The sequence below is a fragment of the Bombina bombina genome, chromosome 1 (assembly GCF_027579735.1).
Source record: "Bombina bombina isolate aBomBom1 chromosome 1, aBomBom1.pri, whole genome shotgun sequence".
Classification (NCBI taxonomy): domain Eukaryota; kingdom Metazoa; phylum Chordata; class Amphibia; order Anura; family Bombinatoridae; genus Bombina; species Bombina bombina.
This window is the reverse complement of record NC_069499.1, coordinates 720,741,993-720,767,821: the sequence shown is the minus strand read 5'-3', so window position 1 is coordinate 720,767,821 and position 25,829 is coordinate 720,741,993. Positions and strand designations below refer to the sequence as shown.

Genomic DNA, 25,829 nt, shown 5'->3' with positions numbered 1-25,829 from the left:
CCTTAGAAATATTCAAATTAAACTTCTGTTTTCAGGTTGCAGGTTCAACCAAACAGGACCATTTGAAAACCATATTAAAGGCACTGAGACATATTGAACATGAGTATTCTGAAAGAGATTTAAATTATTTAATTGTGCCTTTTGTATATGACCTGAGAGAAAGATTATTCTGCATTGTTTTGGAATGACATACTGGGTGCTGGGTCTTTGGAAATCTGTCAACAACACAAGTGATCCCCAACTCCTCAAATACCCCAAACAGGTCAGCTATAATGAAAACCGGGCTTGTTGGTGGTACTTGAGGGACGTGGTTGAGAAACACTGCGATAGAGCACAGGTGAAATAACCAGCTGATCAGTAACCATGGTTATTAACCAGCTGATGGGTGAGAGCAGATTATGTCCTCTGTGCTCTAATTCAGACATGAAAAATATCTGTCCTGGTATTGGTACTTGAGGACTGGAATTGAGAAACCCTACTCTAGCTAATCTGTCAGTATTAGTAGCAAATAACTTGGTGATAAGGATGAAAATGTCTCAATAGAATTCGGAAAGTTAAACCTCTGAGCATTGCTGAAACTTTTGCAAAACAATTATACTACTCTAGTTTATTAAAGGGAGACTATCTGGTGTACTGCTAAATGCATACAAATAATCCTATTGCTGAGTACACACCTGCTCCAGAGTTCGCCCATATGCTTATTGTGACTTACCTACTCCACCACCTGCCCAGCACTGACATTTTTTACAACCTATGCAAGAATCATGTGCTCAGAAACAGTATGTTCCTGCTGCCTGCTTTCCTGATCCTTTACAACCCTGTCACTGAATGCAGAAAATCAGGAAAGTGCAGAGTACAGTTTCTCATTGGCCATATTACCAAGCTTGAAGGGCTCGGACATAATCACAGTTCAGTGCTGAGTGGATGGTGGACCAATTAAATTACTGCACATGGGGGAAAAAATAATATTTTTATGCACTCAGAAGCAAATCTTCACACAACTTTGTCCTTCATCTGTGTTTAAATTATATTATTATTATCGTTGCAAAGTTAGCCCCTTTTCCAACACATTAAAGATTGCAGTGAGAAAACTTTGTGTTGAGCTCCTTTGGTTTTGGGGCTTTTTTATGGCATTCTAAACCATTAAAAGCTTTGAAATAGTGAAGCCACACAGAACTATGATTATAATGATGAAACAGGAAACTTGGGGTTTCTTATGACTTGTTAAACACAAGAAAAACTAAAGAGAGACCACATTTTCGCAAGATTCTCTTTGGCACCTACAGTATTGATGATAAGTACCTAATGTGTTAAACTACAATTCATTTGACCAATAACGCCAATTTATTGTTGGCAATTAATTTAATTTGCATTATTTTATAATCACTCTTTAAACATTTAAACACTGAATTGCAATCAGAAATGAACATTCAAATGAACAGACTTTACGTTCAAATGTAATTTGATCTATATTTAAACTTATAAAAGCACAAAATGATTGTGTTTATTAACTTGTGAACTGAGCAAATCAAAAGGGCATTTCAAGGGGTAAAAATAAAAGAGTAATAAAAATGGGCAACAATCTGCTGAAAATTGTTTTCTGATGGCTTTAAGCTTGAAAACCATTAAAAACACAACTCTTCTAATGCATAAGAATAGGTTCATTAGAACTATAAATTTGGTTTAGCAGTAGTGCAATGACACTGTTGCCTTTACAGCAACTAATGTTGGCATCCCTACTACACAGTTAACATTTTTAAAATATTCTAGATCCCATGGGGTAAACAAGCATTAAGAAAAAAACAGCTGCCATTCACTACTTTATATAGAAGCACAAAACCACTATTTTTTTTAGCCAGTTCTTCACCAGCTGACAGGTTCAAAAAGAGAAAATGGCACAACTACATCCCATGCAGATTAAGATAAATTATAACTGATTAAAAAGTTTCACTTTACAAAAAACTATCACAAGAGTGTTCAGTTGAATTAATTTCTCAACCGGCTCTTTTTTTGTTACAGTGCACGTTTTACACACAAGTACAGGTAGCTCAAATATCTGGATTTCTATCCCAGAGCACAAAACTGAATAAATATCAGACAATTTTAAGAATATATAACGCTATGATGTCTGTGAAGAGCTTATATATATATATATATATATATATATATATATATATATGCAAGTGTATAGCTAGATATATATATATATATATAATAAAATGAATTTGAAAACAACTTGTTCCTTTATAAAGTACAGTGCCCAGTCATAAAGGAGTTTTACCCTCCTCACTGCCAGACTGCCCCTGTAAATTACCACATCAGGAACACGCATAGTCACGTGTTACAGGATCATACCGCAGTGAAGCAATCTAGAGACCATGGGCTACAACAAAGTGACACACAGTGTCACAGACATTGCAGTGAAACTATTCTACACCTTTACATAAGTCATTTTAAATAGGTATGTACATATATACACGTTTTTCATTTTAAATACAATCAAGAAAAAAAGAGATACAATTTGTATCAACAAACAAAAGGTCATTTCTGGTTATGTGAGGCGGATATTTCGGTTGCCCTTCCCATTCATGATTGTAATGGTACCAATAACGTGAATAGGGTGATGATGCTTAGTAGGAAAGAGAGGATCAATCTTAGAACACCGGGAATATAAGAAAGACAATTTAAAGGTGCAATGTTCTCAGTCTGTAGATAAATCATTTGATAAAATGTTCTAAAAGATAGTGATCAAAGCCATTGTTGCAGGGAAAAAACTGATGCATTTAATATTTTTTGGAAATTTGAAACTTGTTGAGTATTAAAGCTCAAAACTAGCTATGAAGTATCTAAAAAATGGTGGTATTGGCCTATCTATTTATAGATATCTACACAAGACAATAAAAAATGGTGGTATTGGCCTATCTATTTATAGATATCTACACAAGACAATAAAAAATGGTGGTATTGGCCTATCTATTTATAGATATCTACACAAGACAATAAAAAATGGCTTCCAGAAAAAAATGTGTTAGGACTTCATATGCCATTAAACTCCTGTTTTTTTTTTTTAAACATTGCACCCCTACTTGCTTTTATATTTCCTTGGTTGTCAAACCTACCTCTCTAATGCGTGCACCATGCTGAGAATTTGAAATATGTCCATGCTATAACTGGGACAGATGAGTAAGAAGCTGAATAGTTTCAGAGCAGCCGAAGACCCGTCCTCAGAAGCCCAGAGAAAACCCTGACTGCAGCCAGAAGTTCCATGTGTTTCACAGCAAGAAACATTTAGGCAGTTATCACCTTCTCATGAAGAAACAAAGGGCTCTTGAAGCAACCCTTCTACACTTTCATGAAAAAACCTGAAGTCAAAAATCCATGGCTGGGAATACCGGCTACGGAACGGCTTCAAAGTCTCCAAATATTATACAATGGTTCATTACAAAAAAAATAAATAATAGCGAGGGGTCAGCGACCTGAGTGCAGCAGAAAACAAGCAAGAAAATGCCTGGCCAGGCAATGTTATCTGCAGTGCTTCTATAAAGGTTTATACTTATTAATATCCACACACTCCTCTATCACAAAAAAGTGCAATACTTTCACATGTAGAAAGTAAAGTGAGCCGGCTTCTGCTTAAATTATCCAGGACCTGCTGGGGCAAAGAAGTGGCTTTTAACACAATACAGTGTGTTTTAAGAATCAGAAAGGTAAACAAGCAATCATACAGTTTAGATCACAAAAGCTATTTAGAAATTCTTAGTATAAGATGAGGTTAAAGCTTCAAAAAGGGGTAACTCAGCGAATCTGGTATGTTATCTGCATTTATTGCACTATTTCTTCTCATCACAAAATATATATTTATACTGCAAAAGGTACGTTTGGTTTATTATTTAAAATGAACATTCATTTCTTATGGCCATTATGATCTTACTTAGTAGATCAGTTTTATTGCAAAACTTTGTGTTTCATAAAAAGGCCAAATCTTCTATAAACTAAAAAAATAAACTTTATTCATATAGAGCATGCAATTTTAAGAAACTTTTTTTTTTTACTTTGCTTCATTCTCTTGGTATCCTTTGTTGAAAAGTAAAACTAGGCAAGTTTGGAAAGTGTATTAATATTGCATGCTCTCTCTGAATCATGAAAGTTTTAAGTTTGACTTTACTGTCCCTTTAATGATGTGGTCAATTAAGTGTATACTTTTACACTAAATACGTTTTTTTGGCACTTTCCCTATATGGGATGGAAATGTTACAATCAATTTATGTATAAAACCCCCTAAATATTTAAATGACTATTACTTTAGTACGTGTGATGTCTATATTCTTGAGCAGATTCTGCAGTATCTTTGCATGAGAAATGCATTAACAAGAAACCGTTAACAATATCTTATGTACGCAAAAGTTTTAGTTCAGAAAACAAGGATAACATTAATGAACAAGTGGCTACTGTCCTGATATTATTAATCTCATGAACACTAAGCAATAGAGCTAGAAAAACTAACTTAATACCAAGTTAAAAGTGTGCAACATAGACATAAAAATACAACACTATTAGTGATTTAGTATAATGAGGTTTAAAGGGACATTCTGTTTTCAAATATTTTTCATTAAAGCATTTTTTTTTTATGCGTTCCTCTACTAGGTGTTTAACCTCTGCAACGGGGTTAAAGACATAGTCAAAGTCATGCACCTGGCACACATCCACATCACTCAAAAAATGATAGGATAGGGACTGGAGCATACATACTTATGCTGCTCCAGAGTGATTTACAGGCAGTATCCCTATCTGCAGTGGCAATGCATTGCACCCACATCTGTGATTATGTGTTTAACTCCTTAGCAGGCATTAAACACAATGTAAGAACATGGAAAAAGAGCATTTTATTTTTACACTGGAATGTCCCTTTAACCCACTGGGTTCTGGTAACCAATTAAGTATTTAATATCTTTGTAGTATGTAATTCTACTTTATACTGATGATTGGATTTCTGAATATACAGTGATCTCCAAAAATAGAGATATCCTACTCCACCAGCACAGATAGTACCCCCCAAAAAATAAATAACAATAAATACATAGTACTAATCATTCTTTTCTAAACCAAAATCTTGAACTATGTAAGTTTCTTTCGGTGTGGTTTCATACTGAAATATTTGGTTATGTATGCAATTATGTAGCACATTGTGCTAATTTATCCATCTTACATCAGTGTATTATGTTATGATCCCACCTATAAGTTAAACATATATATATATATATATATATATATATATATAAATTATATTTTTGTAAGGAGTCAGGGAGGGGAAAAAAAACAACTAAAAATATACACATATTTCACACATATATAAATATGTATATAAACATATGTACACATACATTTATACATATTTTAACTGCAAATACATAATTAAGCATGCAATATAATTGCTAACAATATGAATAAGCTCCTCTATTCACAGCTGGAGAGACTTAACACAACAAAATGCAAGCAACTCCTGTACTGTAATGATGTGCTGCAGCATCTGAGAGATTAAAACACCCTGTCCATCATCTGCATTTAAGAGTAGGAGCAGGACTTAAGGAAACTCTGTGATTAACCTGCCATGCAGGTTTAGCGGGGATATATACATACACCATAAAATATGCACTCCTCCAGGAATGCCTTTAAAATCATCTGAAACTTTAAAAATAAATAAAAGTCTGCTGTGTTCATGTAGTTTCAACTCTGGCAGAAATCTGCTGTAATAGGACATCAAAATGTGAAAATGTGTGCAGTAAATGATGCCAGTTTTCATTCAGGCAACACGATCAATAGATACTATTGTCCAGACATTAATTGTGCTGATTAGCATTGTTGTTGATGGCCTGATCTTAACCTAGAAACTATAAGAGCTGCAAGTTGCTGGGCGTCCGTTAAGTGTGGATTTTTCTCCATAACGGAGAGTACCACACCTGGAGGAAAGATGTTGCAAAGGTTTTTATAGGTTTGATACTGATGCTCTGGGATTATGTGTTGTTCTCTAATTTCACTGGACATGACTGGCCAATGAGGTGACCTCCAGAGTTGCTCCATCTTCTCAGGCATACTCCTTACCATGACAGGTTCATAGCAGGGCTGCATCAAGCTGTTGCTTAAAGGGTAAGAGTGGTAGTTGTAGGAATCTGTGGGGCATGGCAAGGGATCCCAGCTGGCATGTTGTTCACGGCACAGTGGTGGCCTTCTTTGCCGCATAGGGTTGCTCTCGTAGAGACGAGAGTCTGATATACTATCCATTCTAGTCATCACCAATGCTCTTCCAGGTTGGGCATTAGCAGCTGGGTGCATGTTCTCTTGTCCTGGGTAATCTCCTGGGCAGCTGGATCTTGCTCCTACAAGTGGGTGCTGAATGTGCAAAGCCAGGTGTGATGAAGAAGACTGTTTACGAGGAGGCTGTATGGGTTCCTCCTGTCCATAGCTCTGGACTCTAGTTAGAGCCTCGTGGTAGCCATGAATGAATGGCTGCAATCGATTCTGTGGGGGAGGTCTTTGAGGCTTCATGTTATCTTCAGGACCTGGATCAGAAATAGCCATGTACAAGTCACTATAGGAGGAATATGAGTCACCGCTGGTGTGACTCATGCAGCTGTCTGGACAGGGGCTGGAGTTCCTGGAGTATGATGCTCTATCCTGTTCTGAACTGTAATAATCTGAGTTGTGCATACTACTAATGCTCAGGTTTGAAAAGTCACTCAACATAGAGTAGTAACCGTGGTCTCCCAGAGACTCATATTTTGGATACTCCTCTGTGTAGCTCACAGAATTTCCATGGCTATTGGTCACCAAAATTGGAGGATAGTGAACACTTGTCATGTGCTCTAAAGAAGACTTCTGGTGAGAGAACTGTGATGAACCAGGCACTGGGCTGCTAGCAGACCGTGTGTTGAGGGCACTTACTGCATGGTTCTTAGGAGGAGGAAGGGTTGGCACACTAAGGGCAGACACCAGAGATGGCACAGAGTTGGCCTCTGATTTTCGAGCTGCTGAAAGCCTTTGCTCTGGTTCAATAGCTGCAGAGCGAATGCTGGGGTCTGACTGCCTCTTGGGAGCAATGCGTTTTGTTTCAATGCTCCCCTCTCCTTTAGAGGAGGAAGGCCCTGTACCACATTTCACTAGAGCACCCTCACTCATTGTCTTGACTGCAGAAAGTTTTGCACTAATTCTTAGTTCATCTGCTACTGATCTCAAAGGCTGATTTGCTCGCTCAGGGTGATAGTATTTACACTTGTGCCCATATGTACATTTCTTGCCTGAAAAACAAATTGCAGAAATTCATAATCAAATAAATAGTAAATCACTTTGGATAATTAATGTTCTGTAACTAGTTGCTGCCTTCCTTAATAGCTATATCAAGCGCATCTAAAAAATGCCATCCAAAGACAATGTATTTGGCACAGGTATGAATAAAATATGACAATCCAAAGTTAGTGAAATCAATTCTCATTTATCAGTAAGAGACAATAGTTTGTGGTCTGCAAATAAAACACATGGAACGTCATAAAAAAAACCCCTCTTTAAAACTATGTATGTATTTATGTGAAACAACCAAAGTGCATATGCTGTTACAGCCCTTACCATAAGGACATGGCTGTTTTTTATGCTCAGGAATAACTGGCTTTTTTCTCAAGAAGTTTTCCAGGCTCGGGCCATGTCTACCCAGGGGATCATCTGGAGGCATGAACCTAAAAAACAAGGAAGGGTTAGCTAGTTATTACAGAAGGTCACCACATAGGAAGGCAGATTGACTTTTAGCAAATGAGGTTAACAATTTAATTTTTGAAAGTATGGAAGACTGATTAGTAATTCTGACCTCCAGAATAAGTAAACACTGCACGCTATAAACTTACTGTGACTGAACCCTCTATTAAATACTCTTGTTATGTTCAGCACATTAAGAACCAGTTTCACAAAGTGTGGATATTTATAAGTAGCAGATTATTACTGTATTTCTAAATTAAAGGGACATTAAACCCAAACTTTTTCTTTCATGATTCAGTTAGAGCATGTCATTTTAAGCAACTTTCTAATTTACTCCTATTATCAATTTTTCTTTGTTCTCTTAGTATCTTTATTTGAAAAAGCAAGAATATAAGCTTAGGAGCCGGCCCATTTTTAGGATTAGTTTTCATGCTAGGCACCATGTTTCCTAAACCAAATCAAAGCAAGAACCGTTGTCTTGTGTTGAAGATCTTGAGCCCATACACCTTATGGATAAAGGAACATGCAGAGAAATATTTATCCAATACTGTATATGAAATCCTTAAAGGGATAGTCTAGTCAAAATTAAACTTTCACAACTCAGATAGAGCACAGGTGCCCAAAAGGTCGAGCGATACCTACCGGTTGATTGCGAATGCGCTGCTGGTAGATCGCAGGCCGAATTTATAAAAAAAAATTTTTTTTACCAAAAAAGTTTGTTGATCAAAATATGCAGTGGAGGGCTGAGGTGTGAGCATGTGCGGTGGAGGGCTGGGATGTGAGCAGAGTGAAGTCCTGTCCTGGCTGCCATTTGCAATATGCATTTAATACTGCCCAGCCCCAGCCCCTGTGTGGAGGACTCCAGTCCACATATTCAACACCTCCAGCTCACTTTCAGGTCCACCCAGCCAGGCAGCATCATAATCACGTGGCACTCGGCAGAATTGGTGGCGCGTGCAGTATAGTGTGGGAAATCCCCAGGACCGGAGCCAAAAACAAACAAAGTCTGTTGCCACAAAACGTATCCAAACATAAGGTAATGCCACACACCAAAATCCATAAAAACAAACATTGAATTTATGATTAATTCAATGTTTGTTTTTATGTACAACCACAATGTATATGTTTACATCCCTTCTGTTGTTCACAAGGCATTTACTTTATTTTCCCACAGACACAAAGAATACAAAATGTACCTAATTATTATTAATAAAATATAAAAAATGTTATGGGAGGAGAGGGTTATCCAGCATGATCTGGATTGGAAGGGGGCTACAAGAAGACCCTGTGTGATTATATACGAGGATTGTTTTTACATCTGATGCACTTTTCTGTTGCTCTCAATGCATGGGTTCAGACTGTAGAAGCCTCACACCATTTTTAGAGGGCCTCTAAAATGGTTTGAGGTTTCTACAGTCTGAGCACATGCATTAAGAGTAACAGAAAAGTGCCTCAGATCTATGTAAACATTGTTATACCCACTGACAGCCCCTCCCTCTGTCAGTCACATTCTCACATCAGACCTCAGATCAGACCCCTGATCCTGCAGCCTATCTGTCAGTCACATACTCACATAAGACCCCTGGTCCTGCAGGCCCTCTGTCAGTCACCTACTTACATCAGACCCCTGGTCCTGCAGCCCCTCTTTTCAGTCACATACTCAAATCAGACCTCAGATCAGACCCCTGGTCCTGCAGCCCATCTGTCAGTCACATACTCACATCAGACCCCTGGTCCTGCAGCCCCTCTGTCAGTCACATACTCACATCAGACCTCAGATCAGACCCCTGGTCCTGCAGCCCCTCTGTCAGTCACATACTCAAATCAGACCTCAGATCAGACCCCTGGTCCTGCAGCCCATCTGTCAGTCACATACTCACATCAGACCCCTGGTCCTGCAGCCCCTCTGTCAGTCACATACTCACATCAGACTTCAGATCAGACCCCTGGTCCTGCAGCCCCTCTGTCAGTCACATACTCACATCAGACCTCAGATCAGACCCCTGGACCTGCAGCCCCTCTGTCAGTCACATACTCACATCAGACCCCTGGTCCTGCAGCCCCTCTGTAAGTCACATACTCACATCAGACCCCTGGTCCTGCAGCCCCTCTGTCAGTCACATACTCACATCAGACCTCAGATCAGACCCCTGGTCCTGCAGCGCCTCTGTCAGTCACATACTCACATCAGACCTCAGATCAGACCCCTGGACCTGCAGCCCCTCTGTCAGTCACATACTCACATCAGACCTCAGATCAGACCCCTGGTCCTGCAGCCCATCTGTCAGTCACATACTCACATCAGACCCCTGGACCTGCATCCCCTCTGTCAGTCACATACTCACATCAGACCCCTGGTCCTGCAGCCTCGCTGTCGGTCACATACTCACATCAGACCTCAGATCAGACCCCTGGACCTGCAGCCTCTCTGTCAGTCACATACTCACATCAGACCCCTGGTCCTGCAGCCCCTCTGTAAGTCACATACTCACATCAGACCCCTGGTCCTGCAGCCCCTCTGTCAGTCACATACTCACATCAAACCTCAGATCAGACCCCTGGTCCTGCAGCCCCTCTGTCAGTCACATACTCACATCAGACCTCAGATCAGACCCCTGGACCTGCAGCCCCTCTGTCAGTCACATACTCACATCAGACCCCTGGTCCTGCAGCCTCACTGTCGTTCACATGCTCACATCAGACCTCAGATCAGACCCCTGGTCCTGCAGCCCATCTGTCAGTCACATACTCACATAAGACCCCTGGTCATGCAGCCCCTCTGTCAGTCACATACTTACATCAGACCCCTGGTCCTGCAGCCCCTCTGTCAGTCACATACTCAAATCAGACCTCAGATCAGACCCCTGGTCCTGCAGCCCCTCTGTCAGTCACATACTCAAATCAGACCTCAGATCAGACCCCTGGTCCTGCAGCCCATCTGTCAGTCACATACTCACATCAGACCCCTGGACCTGCATCCCCTCTGTCAGTCACATACTCACATCAGACCCCTGGTCCTGCAGCCTCGCTGTCGGTCACATACTCACATCAGACCCCTGGTCCAGCAACCTCGCTGTCGGTCACATACTCACATCAGACCTCAGATCAGACCCCTGGTCCTGCAGCCCATTTGTCAGTCACATACTCACATCAGACCCATAGTTCTGCAGCCCATCTGTCAGTCACATACTCACATCACACCTCAGATCAGACCCCTGGTCCTGCATCCCCTCTGTCAGTCACATACTCACATCAGACCCCTGGTCCTGCAGCCTCGCTGTCAGTCACATACTCACATCAGACCCCTGGTCCTGCAGCCCATCTGTCAGTCACATACTCACATCAGACCCCTGGTCCTGCAGCCCCTCTGTCAGTCACATACTCAAATCAGACCTCAGATCAGACCCCTGGTCCTGCAGCCCCTCTGTCAGTCACATACTCACCTCAGATCAGACCCCTGGACCTGCAGCCCCTCTGTCAGTCACATACTCACATCAGACCCCTGGTCCTGCAACCTCACTGTCATTCACATACTCACATCAGACCTCAGATCAGACCCCTGGTCCTGCAGCCCATCTGTCAATCACATACTCACATCAGACCCCTGGTCCTGCAGCCCCTCTGTAAGTTACATACTTACATCAGACCCCTGGTCCTGCAGCCCCTCTGTCAGTCACATACTCAAATCAGACCTCAGATCAGACCCCTGGTCCTGCAGCCCATCTGTCAGTCACATACTCACATCAGACCATTGGTCCTGCAGCCCCTATGTCAGTCACATACTCACATCAGACCTCAGATCAGACCCCTGGACCTGCATCCCCTCTGTCAGTCACATACTCACATCAGACCCCTGGTCCTGCAGCCCATTTGTCAGTCACATACTCACATCAGACACCTGGTCCTGCAGTCCCACTGTCAGTCACATACTCACATCAGACTTCAGACCTCACATCAGACCCCTGGTCCTGCAGCCCATTTGTTAGTCACATACTCACATCAGACCCCTGGTCCTGCAGCCCCTCTGTCAGTCACATACTCACATCAGACCCCTGGTCCTGCAGCCCCTCTGTCAGTCACATACTCACATCACACCTCAGATCAGACCCCTGGTCCTGCAGCCCCTCAGTCAGTCACATACTCACATCAGACCTTAGATCAGACCCCTGGTCCTGCAGCCCATCTGTCAATCACATACTCACATCAGACCCCTGGTCCTGCAGCCCCTCTGTCAGTCACATACTCACATCAGACCCCTGGGGTCCTGCAGCCTCGCTGTCGGTCACATACTCACATCAGACCCCTGGTCCAGCAACCTCGCTGTCGGTCACATACTCACATCAGACCTCAGATCAGACCCCTGGTCCTGCAGCCCATCTGTCAATCACATACTCACATCAGACCCCTGGTCCTGCAGCCCCTCTGTCAGTCACATACTCACATCAGACCCCTGGGGTCCTGCAGCCCCTATGTCAGTCACATAGTCACATCAGACCTCAGATCAGACCCCTGGACCTGCATCCCCTCTGTCAGTCACATACTCACATCAGACCCCTGGTCCTGCAGCCTCGCTGTCGGTCACATACTCACATCAGACCTCAGATCAGACCCCTGGTCCTGCATCCCCTCTGTCAGTCACATACTCACATCAGACCCCTGGTCCTGCAGCCTCGCTGTCGGTCACATACTCACATCAGACCTCAGATCAGACCCCTGGTCCTGCAGCCCCTCTGTCAGTCACATACTCACATCAGACCTCAGATCAGACCCCTGGACCTGCAGCCCCTCTGTCAGTCACATACTCACATCAGACCCCTGGTCCTGCAGCCCCTCTGTCAGTCACATACTCACATCAGACCCCTGGGGTCCTGCAGCCCCTATGTCAGTCACATAGTCACATCAGACCTCAGATCAGACCCCTGGACCTGCATCCCCTCTGTCAGTCACATACTCACATCAGACCCCTGGTCCTGCAGCCTCGCTGTCGGTCACATACTCACATCAGACCTCAGATCAGACCCCTGGTCCTGCATCCCCTCTGTCAGTCACATACTCACATCAGACCCCTGGTCCTGCAGCCTCGCTGTCGGTCACATACTCACATCAGACCTCAGATCAGACCCCTGGTCCTGCAGCCCATTTGTCAGTCACATACTCACATCAGACCCCTGGTCCTGCAGCCCCTCTGTCAGTCACATACTCACATCACACCTCAGATCAGACCCCTGGTCCTGCAGCCCCTCTTTCAGTCACATACTCACATCAGACCCCTGGTCCTGCAGCCTCGCTGTCGGTCACATACTCACATCAGACCTCAGATCAGACCCCTGGTCCTGCAGCCCATTTGTCAGTCACATACTCACATCAGACACCTGGTCCTGCAGTCCCACTGTCAGTCACATACTCACATCAGACTTCAGACCTCACATCAGACCCCTGGTCCTGCAGCCCATTTGTTAGTCACATACTCACATCAGACCCCTGGTCCTGCAGCCCCTCTGTCAGTCACATACTCACATCAGAACCCTGGTCCTGCAGCCCCTCTGTCAGTCACATACTCACATCACACCTCAGATCAGACCCCTGGTCCTGCAGCCCCTCAGTCAGTCACATACTCACATCAGACCTTAGATCAGACCCCTGGTCCTGCAGCCCATCTGTCAATCACATACTCACATCAGACCCCTGGTCCTGCAGCCCCTCTGTCAGTCACATACTCACATCAGACCCCTGGGGTCCTGCAGCCTCGCTGTCGGTCACATACTCACATCAGACCCCTGGTCCAGCAACCTCGCTGTCGGTCACATACTCACATCAGACCTCAGATCAGACCCCTGGTCCTGCAGCCCATCTGTCAATCACATACTCACATCAGACCCCTGGTCCTGCAGCCCCTCTGTCAGTCACATACTCACATCAGACCCCTGGGGTCCTGCAGCCCCTATGTCAGTCACATACTCACATCAGACCTCAGATCAGACCCCTGGACCTGCATCCCCTCTGTCAGTCACATACTCACATCAGACCCCTGGTCCTGCAGCCTCGCTGTCGGTCACATACTCACATCAGACCTCAGATCAGACCCCTGGTCCTGCATCCCCTCTGTCAGTCACATACTCACATCAGACCCCTGGTCCTGCAGCCTCGCTGTCGGTCACATACTCACATCAGACCTCAGATCAGACCCCTGGTCCTGCAGCCCCTCTGTCAGTCACATACTCACATCAGACCTCAGATCAGACCCCTGGACCTGCAGCCCCTCTGTCAGTCACATACTCACATCAGACCCCTGGTCCTGCAGCCCCTCTGTCAGTCACATACTCACATCAGACCCCTGGGGTCCTGCAGCCCCTATGTCAGTCACATAGTCACATCAGACCTCAGATCAGACCCCTGGACCTGCATCCCCTCTGTCAGTCACATACTCACATCAGACCCCTGGTCCTGCAGCCTCGCTGTCGGTCACATACTCACATCAGACCTCAGATCAGACCCCTGGTCCTGCATCCCCTCTGTCAGTCACATACTCACATCAGACCCCTGGTCCTGCAGCCTCGCTGTCGGTCACATACTCACATCAGACCTCAGATCAGACCCCTGGTCCTGCAGCCCATTTGTCAGTCACATACTCACATCAGACCCCTGGTCCTGCAGCCCCTCTGTCAGTCACATACTCACATCACACCTCAGATCAGACCCCTGGTCCTGCAGCCCCTCTTTCAGTCACATACTCACATCAGACCTTAGATCAGACCCCTGGTCCTGCAGCCCCTCTGTCAGTCACATACTCTTATCATACCCCTGGTCCTGCAGCCACTCTGTCAGTCACATACTCAGATAAGACCCCTGTTCCTGCAGCCCCTCTGTCAGTCATTTACTCACATCAGACTTCAGATCAGACCCCTGCTGCCAGGTATTAGCTCATCATGAGAGAATGGATATGATGGTCCATTCCCTTCCTGCTTTGCACAACTGTTTTTGTATCTAAAGATCTTAGCTTTTATTCTGATGGTGCTTTTTCACTTTAGCCTTCACTGACACTGAAAAAACTGCTGCTCCTTTCGATAAACATGTTACCACCAGTTTACACAGTTTGGAACTGCAATGGAAACTAGGCAATAGTTTTTATTCTGCACAAGCTCCCTCTGCCATCTCTCTCCCCTTGTTTAAAACTCCCTTACGCATTTACCATGAATATCCTTGTGTGTTCTAGAATTCTGTAGTCTCCAGAGCACAGAGTGAAAACTTGCAAGACTAGCAGTACTCAGTGGTTCATCCGCAAACCTTAAAATCTTAAATTGATTCCTAACATCTTAAAATGAGTGTGGTATCAAGCAAAAAAACCCCAAAAACCTATCATTTCCATGTGGAGTGGGAGTAAGATTATTTTTTCACAATGCATATGTCCTCTCATAAATGCATTTGTCTGATCTGCCAAAATGTATAGCTATGCCGAAGAAATTAAACGTGGAGAGGCATTTTCGGACACATCACAAAAACTATGATAATGATTTCCCTGCCAGAAGCAAACAAAGGTGAAAGAATTGAAATCTCAATTACATTGCTCAACAGTCACTTTTTACTCGACCAGGTACAAAAGCAAAGGCAGCGAGGCATTATTCCGGGTGAGTCACACCATTGTTAAACATAAAAAATCATTCTAAGATGGGCAAATGATAAAAGATGCATTTCTTGAGGCAGCAGACTCATTGTTTTGGAATTTTAAAAACAAATCTGAGATTACGTCCGCTATCAAAGCTATTCAGCTATCAAGAAATACAGTTACACATCGTTGTGAAATGATAGCTGATGACTTGACACAGCAACAGAGAAAGGACATAACTGATAGTTATAGTTTCTCACTGCAGTTAGATGAGAGCACGGACATTAGTGACAGTACAATTGTGCATTTTTATTAGGAAGGTGTTTAACGACATGAAAGCGAGAGAGAAACACTTTTGCCTAACAAAGCACATACTAGAGGTGAGGACATTTTTTAGTCATTTAAGGACTTTGTCAAGAAACAAAACAAAGCTACTGATATGTAAATTGGTGTTAATCACCACTGACGGTGCACCTGCAATGATTGGGCAGTCAAATGGATTAATTGCCAAGTGCAAGGATGAAGACACCTTTCCTGACTTCCTTCATTATCATTGTATAATACACCAACAAGCACTCTGTGGGAAAATGCTGAACATGAAAGAGGTCATGGATGTGACCATGAAAATTGTCTGCTCAATTCATGGACGTTCACTTCAGAGAAAGCTGTTTTGTGCGTATTTGGAGGAAGCTGATTACAATCATATAGCTCTCTTGCTGCGTACAGATGTGAGATGGTTAAGTAGGGGCGAATTCTTGCAAAGATTTTGCGAGCTGCTGCCTGGGATAAAGGAGTTTCTACTATCTACAAAAAATGCAGAATACAAACAACTTGAGGATGAAGAATGGCTTTTAGATTTGGCTTTTTTGACTGACCTGACAAACATGATGAATGAACTAAATTAAGAGCTGCAAGGTAAAGAGGAGACGGTGGTCAATATGATCAGCTCAGTTAATGCTTTCAAACGCAAACTACAGCTTTTCACATTAAAGTTGCAGCACCAGGAATAAGGAAAATTCAAAAACCTTGAATCTGAGCTGGATAACCAAGGGAAGGAGCCTGCACAACTTGACAGTAAGTGGTTCATTCAGCAAATTAAAATGGTCAGCTCAGACCTTGACAAATGTTTTCAAGACTTTGCTCTACTTGAACCAAATCGCTACATTTATGTGTTTTCCATTTAGAGATGTGCATGAGATAAATTCCCTGGCCGCAGACATGGGAAAGCTGTTCCAGATAAACCCATCTACATTTGAGAATGAGATTTTAGCACTGCAGTCTGACATTGAAGTGAAGGCGAGGGCCTCTCATGGCACGTTTTGGAACTTTCTTGCAGAAGAAAAGTATCCAAATATCAGAAAATGTGCTACCTCATCGTCTGCTTAGTTTAGCTCAACTTATTTATATGAATCAGCCTTTTCCCATATGAAGATTATTAAGTCAAAACAACGATCCACCATGACCGATGTCAATTTGGAGGCCTGTTTGAGGCTAGCTACCAGCAGCTACTGCCCGGATTATGCAAAACTGTCTAATTCCATTCAGTGCAAGTCATCAGAGTAAAGACCCTGGCTATTGAAATCTATTTTGCTGTGAGTATTTTGAGTTTTTTGTTGGTGAATTCAGATGATGTCTTCTTACTGATCTGCCCCAAGTCCTTTCAAACCTGTCTTGCTGTGCAAGCTTAAGTTGTTAATTCAGCAGCAAGGCCAGTTAGTTGATGGTTTTTCCAAGAACCTGGGGCAGATCTGCATTCAGTAAGAAGCCCCCACTTGCATTCACCAACATCTAACTGGCCTGCTGCTGAATTAACAACTCCAGATAGCTTTTAAAGAACCTGGGGCAGATCTGGTTTCAGTAAGAAGCCATCACCTGAATTCACCAACATCTAACTGGCCTTGCTGCTGAATTAGCAACTCAAGCTTGCACAGCATTGTGACGTACAATCTTTATATGACCATTTTTATTCTTTTTAGTCTAATAAATATTCTATATATTTAATATTTGCTTGTATGCATTAACTAATTGTATTGTAGTTATGTGTATTTACTTTTACAGTTAAAGTAAATGCACATAACTACAAAAAATGACTTACCTACTGTTTATATTACTTCTAAGTGAATTCCATTGTTTGCTTCAGTTGAATGTGGTGATTGAATGGAACTATTTTAAGGCTTGTTCTATCTGACTGCTTTTGGGCCAGACATCCTGCTTGATTTTATTACCCCCACCATGGGTTTAACTCTCTCTCTCCCCTCATCACTACAGATAGCTTTTCTTAGTTTAAAAGCTATCTGTAGGGAGGAGAGATCTGTTTATTTAAATGTATTTTTTTAAAGAAAAGGAGTGCTTTTTTTTAGTGGGTAGATCTTGCTGAGCTGGTCATTTGAAAAGTAGATCCCAACACAAAAAAGTGTGGGCACCCCTGACAGAGCAATCAAATTTTAAGCAATTTTCTCCTATTATCAAATTTTTTTTTTTGTTGGTATCTTTATTTGAAAAAGCAAGAATGTAAGCTTAGGAGCCGGCCCATTTCTGGTTCAGAACATGGGTAGTGCTTGCTGAATTGTGCCTAAATGTAACCAGCTATCAGCAAGTACTACCCAGTGTGCTGAATAAAAAATGGACTTGCTCCTAAGCATATATACCTGCTTTTTCCAAATAAATATACGAAGAGAACACAGAAAAATTAATAATAGGCGTATATTAGAAAGTTGCTTAAAATGACATGCTCTATTTGAATTACCAAAAAAACCCATTTAATATACCTTTAAAGAAGGGAGATTTTCCCTCGGATCTGCTGCAAGGGAAAAGAGGCGACAGGCAAGTTGTTGGTAATTTAATTTTATGTTGGTTTATGTTTGGTTTTTGAAGGGTTGGGGGGAGGGGGAGGGGGGGGGGAAAGTATATAAAGTAAATATGTCGGGTGTGGAGAAGGGAGAAGTGAGAAATTGTCTGATTTGTTTTTTACTGTTGTTCCCTTCAATGCATCCCTAAAAATTTAGATATATAGTTGGCTACTCAACAACACAGGACTGAAGATTTTTGCCACAATAGCTTTATAAGATAACTTTCATGTGCTAATGGACCTTTAGATAACTTCTCCATAGCGGATCACTGTGTGATGGACTAAAGCTTCTGATCGGGGGATGGTGGAGGGGTTTCGTTTTGTATTATATAAACAATGTGACCTGTATTTGTTATACTTACTGCAATAAAAATCATTTCAACTAAAGAAGGGAGATTTCTTTCATATAGGTGGCGAGAGTCCACAAGCTTGTAACTGATGGGATATACATTCCTACCAGGAGGGGGCAAAGTTTCCCAAACTTCAAATGCCTATAAATACAACTACCACCTCACCCATACCTCAGTTTTAAAAACTTTGCCTCCTTAGGAGGTGGTGAAGCATGATGTGCTTGATTCTTAAGTGAAAGGCGCTTTTAAGCATATTGAAGCCCAGTTCCTCTCTAAGTAGTGTTTGTCTGAAGGATGTGAAGGGAGTATTGCTTGATGATACCATGGTTTTTACATATGGTTAATCTATTCATAAGGCTCTCTGTAAATCGGTCGCAGGGATTAATCTACTGCCTCCCTTTATAGATCGACATTATACTCTTGTTCCATTACCTCTGCTGATTTGTTTCAGTACTGGTTTGGCTGTCTGCTATATGTGGATGGGTGTCTTACACGGTAAGTACATATTTATTTATTCTCAATAAAAACCACTCTCAGCTATGGATTGGGCACTTTTAAGTAAAAGTTGTTATATATTGTTTATATACTGTATATATGCATTGAGTCAGTAATTCAGTGATCTTTTTTTTTTTTAGTAACAGTGGCTAAAATGTCTAAAAAGGGCATATTTACAAGGTTGGTAAAGTTTGTGAAACATACATGGTGTGTTTGGGGGCTATTATTTTAATTTAAATAATTTGGCACTTTTTTTTTACTTACCTCTGGGTTTTTTAATTTGTTTTTTTCAAAATTTTCACGCAAATGCACACGTGATGATGCTATTTACATCATGCGTGACACATCATTTTGCGGCGCCAAATTTTCATGCTTTTTTAGCGTTATAAGCTCCACCTCCAGGCCACTCAGTGCTCTCAGAAAATGCTAAGAGAGCTTTTGTGCAGCATTAGTTTTATAATCAGTTAATTCTTTTTATTATTCACTCCTTTTCCCATTCTCTCAGGCCTGCTTTATATATATATATATATATATATATAATATATTTATATATATATATAATATATTTATATATATATATATATATATATATATATATATACACACACACAGTATACAGGGAGTGCAGAATTATTAGGCAAGTTGTATTTTTGAGGATTAATTATTATTGAACAACAACCATGTTCTCAATGAACCCAAAAAACTCATTAATATCAAAGCTGAATAGTTTTGGAAGTAGTTTTTAGTTTGTTTTTAGTTATAGCTATTTTAGGGGGATATCTGTGTGTGCAGGTGACTATTACTGTGCATAATTATTAGGCAACTTAACAAAAAACAAATATATACCCATTTCAATTATTTATTTTTACCAGTGAAACCAATATAACATCTCAACATTCACAAATATACATTTCTGACATTCAAAAACAAAACAAAAACAAATCAGTGACCAATATAGCCACCTTTCTTTGCAAGGACACTCAAAAGCCTGCCATCCATGGATTCTGTCAGTGTTTTGATCTGTTCACCATCAACATTGCGTGCAGCAGCAACCACAGCCTCCCAGACACTGTTCAGAGAGGTGTACTGTTTTCCCTCCTTGTAAATCTCACATTTGATGATGGACCACAGGTTCTCAATGGGGTTCAGATCAGGTGAACAAGGAGGCCATGTCATTAGATTTTCTTCTTTTATACCCTTTCTTGCCAGCCACGCTGTGGAGTACTTGGACGCGTGTGATGGAGCATTGTCCTGCATGAAAATCATGTTTTTCTTGAAGGATGCAGACTTCTTCCTGTACCACTGCTTGAAGAAGGTGTCTTCCAGAAACTGGCAGTAGGACTGGGAGTTGAGCTTGACTCCATCCTCAACCCGTAAAGGCCCCACAAGCTCATCTTTGATGATACCAGCCCAAACCAGTACTCCACCTCCACCTTGCTGGCGTCTGAGTCGGACTGGAGCTCTCTGCCCTTTACCAATCCAGCCACGGGCCCATCCATCTGGCCCATCAAGACTCACTCTCATTTCATCAGTCCATAAAATCTTAGAAAAATCAGTCTTGAGATATTTCTTGGCCCAGTCTTGACGTTTCAGCTTGTGTGTCTTGTTCAGTGGTGGTCGTCTTTCAGCCTTTCTTACCTTGGCCATGTCTCTGAGTATTGCACACCTTGTGCTTTTGGGCACTCCAGTGATGTTGCAGCTCTGAAATATGGCCAAACTGGTGGCAAGTGGCATCTTGGCAGCTGCACGCTTGACTTTTCTCAGTTCATGGGCAGTTATTTTGCGCCTTGGTTTTTCCACACGCTTCTTGCGACCCTGTTGACTATTTTGAATGAAATGCTTGATTGTTCGATGATCACGCTTCAGAAGCTTTGCAATTTTAAGAGTGCTGCATCCCTCTGCAAGATATCTCACTATTTTTTACTTTTCTGAGCCTGTCAAGTCCTTCTTTTGACCCATTTTGCCAAAGGAAAGGAAGTTGCCTAATAATTATGCACACCTGATATAGGCTGTTGATGTCATTAGACCACACCCCTTCTCATTACAGAGATGCACATCACCTAATATGCTTAATTGGTAGTAGGCTTTCGAGCCTATACAGCTTGGAGTAAGACAACATGCATAAAGAGGATGATGTGGTCAAAATACTCATTTGCCTAATAATTCTGCACTCCCTGTATATATATATACATACAGTTGTATGCAAAAGTTTAGTCACCCCTGACAATTTCCATGATTTTCATTTTTAAATAATTGGGTGTTTGGATCAGCAATTTCATATTGATCTATCAAATAACTGAAGGACACAGTAATATTTCAGTAGTGAAATGAGGTTTATTGGATTAACAGAAAATGTACAATATGCATCAAAACGAAATTAGACAGGTGCATAAATTTGGGCAACAGTCCCTAAGGTTGGTGGGGCTATTTCCACTCTTGCCAAACGTACTACTATTCCTATGGAAGATAGTACTTCTTTTAAGGATCCTTTAGATAGGAAGTTTACATATTGGCTATATTCTTAGACAGGTTATATCTATGGCTGATGTTGCTGCTGTCTCTATTTTTGGTTGGACAGTTTAGCACAGTATTTCTTCAAATCCAGAATTATCTAACATTATTGTTTACTTCAACATGCAAATAATTTTATTTGTGATGCTATATTTGATGTTATGAAGATCAATGTCAAATCTATGAGGCCTACTTATCAAGCCGTCAACTTACTTGCATTTAACGGCACCAATACGCTCGCCTAAGATCGCCTAACATCGCAGCCGTGGCCCTGAATACGCTCTCCATATTTAACAAAAAAGCTGTCAAAAAGCCGTGCACCAAGTATGGGGCGATGAGCAGCGGACTGTTGTTAACAAAACAGTCATCGATCTCGCTGCTATTCGGCTTTTCCCCAGTTTTATTTGTATACTGTCACTAAACTCTAGGCCTCTATGTCTTTAGCTATTCTAACTAGAAGAGCTTTATGGCTTAAATCTTGGAATGCTGACATGGTATCTAAAACTAGATTATCTCTCTCTTTTCAGGGTAAAAGTTGGATTCTATTATCTCCACTGTTACTGGGGGTAAGGGAGTTTTTCTGCCCCAAGACAAGAAATATAAGGGTAAATTTAAAGCTACCAAAACTACTCCTTCCCCTAAGGCCTCTGGCTCTAATTGGAGACCATCTCCAAATTGGAATAAATCCAAGCCTTATAAGAAACCAAAACCCGCCCCTAAACCTGCATGAAAGTGCGGCCCTCAAACCAGTTCTTCTGGTGGGGGGCAGACTAAAACTATTTCAAAGAATTTGGACAGACTCTGTCCAAAATCAGTGGATTCAGAATATTATTTCTCAGGGGTATCGAATTGGATTCAGAATAAGACCTCCCATGGGAAGATTCTATCTCACCCATGTACCAAAAAACCCAGTAAAAGTCCAAGCATTTCTGAAATGTGTTTCAGATCTAGAAATTTCAGGGGTAAATGTCCCAGTTCCTCAGCAGATTGGGTTTGGGTAGATAGGGATTGGGTTTTTATTCAAATCTATTAATTGTTCCAAAGATGGAAAAATTCTTTCAGACCAATTTTGTATCTGAAAAAACTTTAAATCGTTTTATAAGAGTCCCAACTTTCAAGATGGTGACTATAAGGACTATTCTGCCTTTTGTTCAGCAAGGTCACTTCATGTCCACAATAGAGTTACAATACGCTTACCTTCACATTCCGATTCATCCAGACCACTATCAATTTCTGAGATTCTCTTTTCAAAACAAGCCTCTTCCATTTGGCCTAGCAACAGCACCAAGAATATTCTCAAAAGTTCTCCGTGCCCTTCTATCTGTAATCAGAGAGCAGGGTATTGCGGTGTTTCCTTATTTGGAAGATATCTTGGTACTAGATCAATCTTTTCATTTACAAGAATCTCACACGAAACAACTATTGTTGTTTCTTCAAAGACATGGTTGGAGGATCAATTTACCTAAGAGTTTGATTCCTCAGACAAGGGTCACCATTTTAGGTTTCCAGATAGATTCAGTGTCCATGACTCCATCCCTCACATAAAAGAGACGATTGAGATTGGTTTTAGCTTGTCTAAACCTTCAGTCTCTATCATTACCTTCAGTGGCTATGTGCATGGAAGTTTTAGGTCTCATGATTGCAGCAATGAAAGCAATCCCCTTTGCTCGTTTTCATATGAAACCTCTTCAGCTTTGCATGTTGCAACAATGGTGCATGGATTATACTCAGATATCACAACTGATATTTTTAAATCCCAACACTTAACTCTCTCTGACTTGGTGGTTAAACTATCACCTTATTGTTCAAGGGGCCTCCTTTGGTTGTCCTACCTAGACTGTGATCACAACAGATGCAAGTCTCACAGGTTGGGGAGCTGTCTGAGGGTCTCTGACAGCACAAGGAGTTTGGAATCCTCAAGAGGCAAGGTTACTAATCAGTATCTTAGTACTCTGTCCTATTTTCAGAGCTCTTCAGGCTTGACCTCTATTAAAGAGAGAACCATACATTCGCTTTCAGACAGACAATATCACAACAGTGGCATATGTCAATCATGAAGGGGGGACTCACAGTCCCTTAGCAATGAAGTATCTCTAATACTTTCTTGGGCGGTATCCAACTCTTGTCTAATCACTGTGATTCATATACCAGGTGTAGACAATTGGGAAGCAGATTATTTCAGCCGTCAATCCATACATCTAGGGGAGTGGTTTCTCCATCCAGATGTGTTCTATCAAATTGTGCAAATGTGGGGTCTTCCAGACATAGATCTGATGGCCTCTCTTCTAAACATGAAACTTCCCAGATACCTCTCCATGTCCAGGGATCCTCAGGCAGAAATGATGGATGCTCTAGCAGTTCCTTGGTTTTACCAACCTGCTTAGATTTTTCCACCTCTGGTTCTTCTTCCAAGAGTGATCTCAAAGATCATAATGAAACAATCTTATGTGTTTCTGATAGCACCTGCATGGCCTTACAGGTTCTGGTATGCGGACCTTGTCCGAATGTCCAGTTGCCAACCTTGGGCACTTCCTCTAAGACCAGACCTTCTGTCTCAATGTCCGTTCTTCCATCCGGCTTAAATCTCTAAATTTGAAGGCATGGAAATTGAACGCGTAGTCCTTAGTCATAGATGTTTCTCTGACTCAGTGATTAACACTACGATACAGGCTCGTAAGCCTGTTGCAAGGAAAATGTATCCCAAAGTTTAGAAAACCTATATTTCATGGTGTCCAACTAATTATTATTCCTGGCATTCTTTTAGAATGCCTAGGATTCTTCAGGTTGGTTTGGATAAAGGTTTGTCTGCCAATACTTTAAAAAGGACAAATCTCTGCTCTTTCTGTTTTATTTTACAGGAAGATTGCTAATATTCCTGATATTCATTGTTTAGTCCAGGCTTTGACTCGTATTAAACCTGTTATTAAATCTATTTCTCCTCCCTGGAGTATTAATTTGGTATTAAAGACTTTGTAGGCTCCTCCTTTTAAGCCTATGCATTCTTTGGACATTCAACTACTTTCTTGGAAAATCATTTCTGCTTACCAGATAAATTCCTTTCCGGATAGGGAGAGTCCACGTCTGGATTTCTTACTGTTGGGAAATACAACACCTGGCCACCAGGAGGAGGCATAGACACCTCAGCCAAAGGCTTAAATATCCCTTCAACTTCCTCATTACCCCAGTCATTCTGCCGAGGGAACAAGTAAAAAAGAAGGAGAAACATTCGGGTAGAAATGGTGCCAGAAGAATAAAATAAATAATAGGGGACCGCCCATAGACAAGAAAAAACGGGCAAGGGCCATGGACTGGTAAGCATAAATTATGTTTTCCCTCCTAAAATAGGGAGAATCCACGGCTTCAATCCTTAGTATTGGGAAAACTATACCCAAGCTTCATAGGACACTGAATGAATAACGGGAGGGAACAAAAAGGAAGAGGTGGACCCTATTCTGAGGGCACCACAGCCTGCAAAACTTTTCTCCCAAAAGCTGCTTCAGCCAAAGCAAAAACATCAAACTTGTAAAATTTTGAAAAAGTATGTAAGGAGGACCAGGTAGCCGCCTTACAAATCTGAACCATAGAGGCCTTGTTATTAAAGGCCCAAGAGGAAGCCACTGCTCTAGTGGAATGAGCCGTTATCCTCTCAGGAGGACGACGTCCCGCTGTCTCGTAAGTTAAGCGGATGACACTCCTTAACCAATAATATATGGAAGTCGAAGTAGCCTTCTGCCCCTTACGCTTCCCCGAATAGACAACAAACAAAGAGGAAAATTGTCTAAACTCCTTAGTAGCCTGAAGGTAGAACTTCAAGGCGCAAACCACATCCAAATTGTGAAGTAAATGTTCCTTCGATGAAGGAGGATTAGGACACAAGGAAGGAACCACAATCTTCTGATTGATGTTGCGATCTGACACAGCCTTAGGAAGAAAACATAAAGGATTGCCTGCTGAGAAAATCCGCCTCCCAGTTGTCCACACCCTGAATGTGGATCGCTGACGGCTGTGGGTCTCTGCCCACTCCAGTATCTGAGATACTTCCTTCATTGCCAAGGAACTTCTCGTCTCCCCCCCCTCTGATGTTTGATGTAAGCCACAAGGTTATATTGTCTTATTGGAATCTGATAAACTGGGACAAACCCAGAAGTGGCCAAGCCTTCAAGGCCTTGAAGATTGCCCGTAGTTCTAAAATATTGATTGGGAGGGAGGACTCCTCCTGAGTCCACAACCCCTGTGCCTTCCTGAACCCCAAACAGCTCCCTATCCGGATAGGCTTGCGTCC

At 41.9% G+C, this 25,829-nt stretch overlaps 1 protein-coding gene across 1 annotated transcript in view; it reads right to left on the bottom strand.

Annotated features, from left to right (window-relative positions):
- Positions 1 to 5,313: 5,313 nt before the first annotated feature.
- ZC3H12B (zinc finger CCCH-type containing 12B) overlaps positions 5,314 to 25,829 on the bottom strand; it is a 227,076-nt gene continuing 206,560 nt past the window's right edge. Inside the window, exons 5-6 of the mRNA XM_053699224.1 lie at positions 7,618 to 7,724; positions 5,314 to 7,292 (exon numbers count right to left, since the gene is read on the bottom strand). Coding sequence (XP_053555199.1) covers positions 5,851 to 7,292; positions 7,618 to 7,724 — 1,549 coding nt within the window. The 3' untranslated portion in view covers positions 5,314 to 5,850. The remainder of the gene's footprint in view (positions 7,293 to 7,617; positions 7,725 to 25,829) is intronic.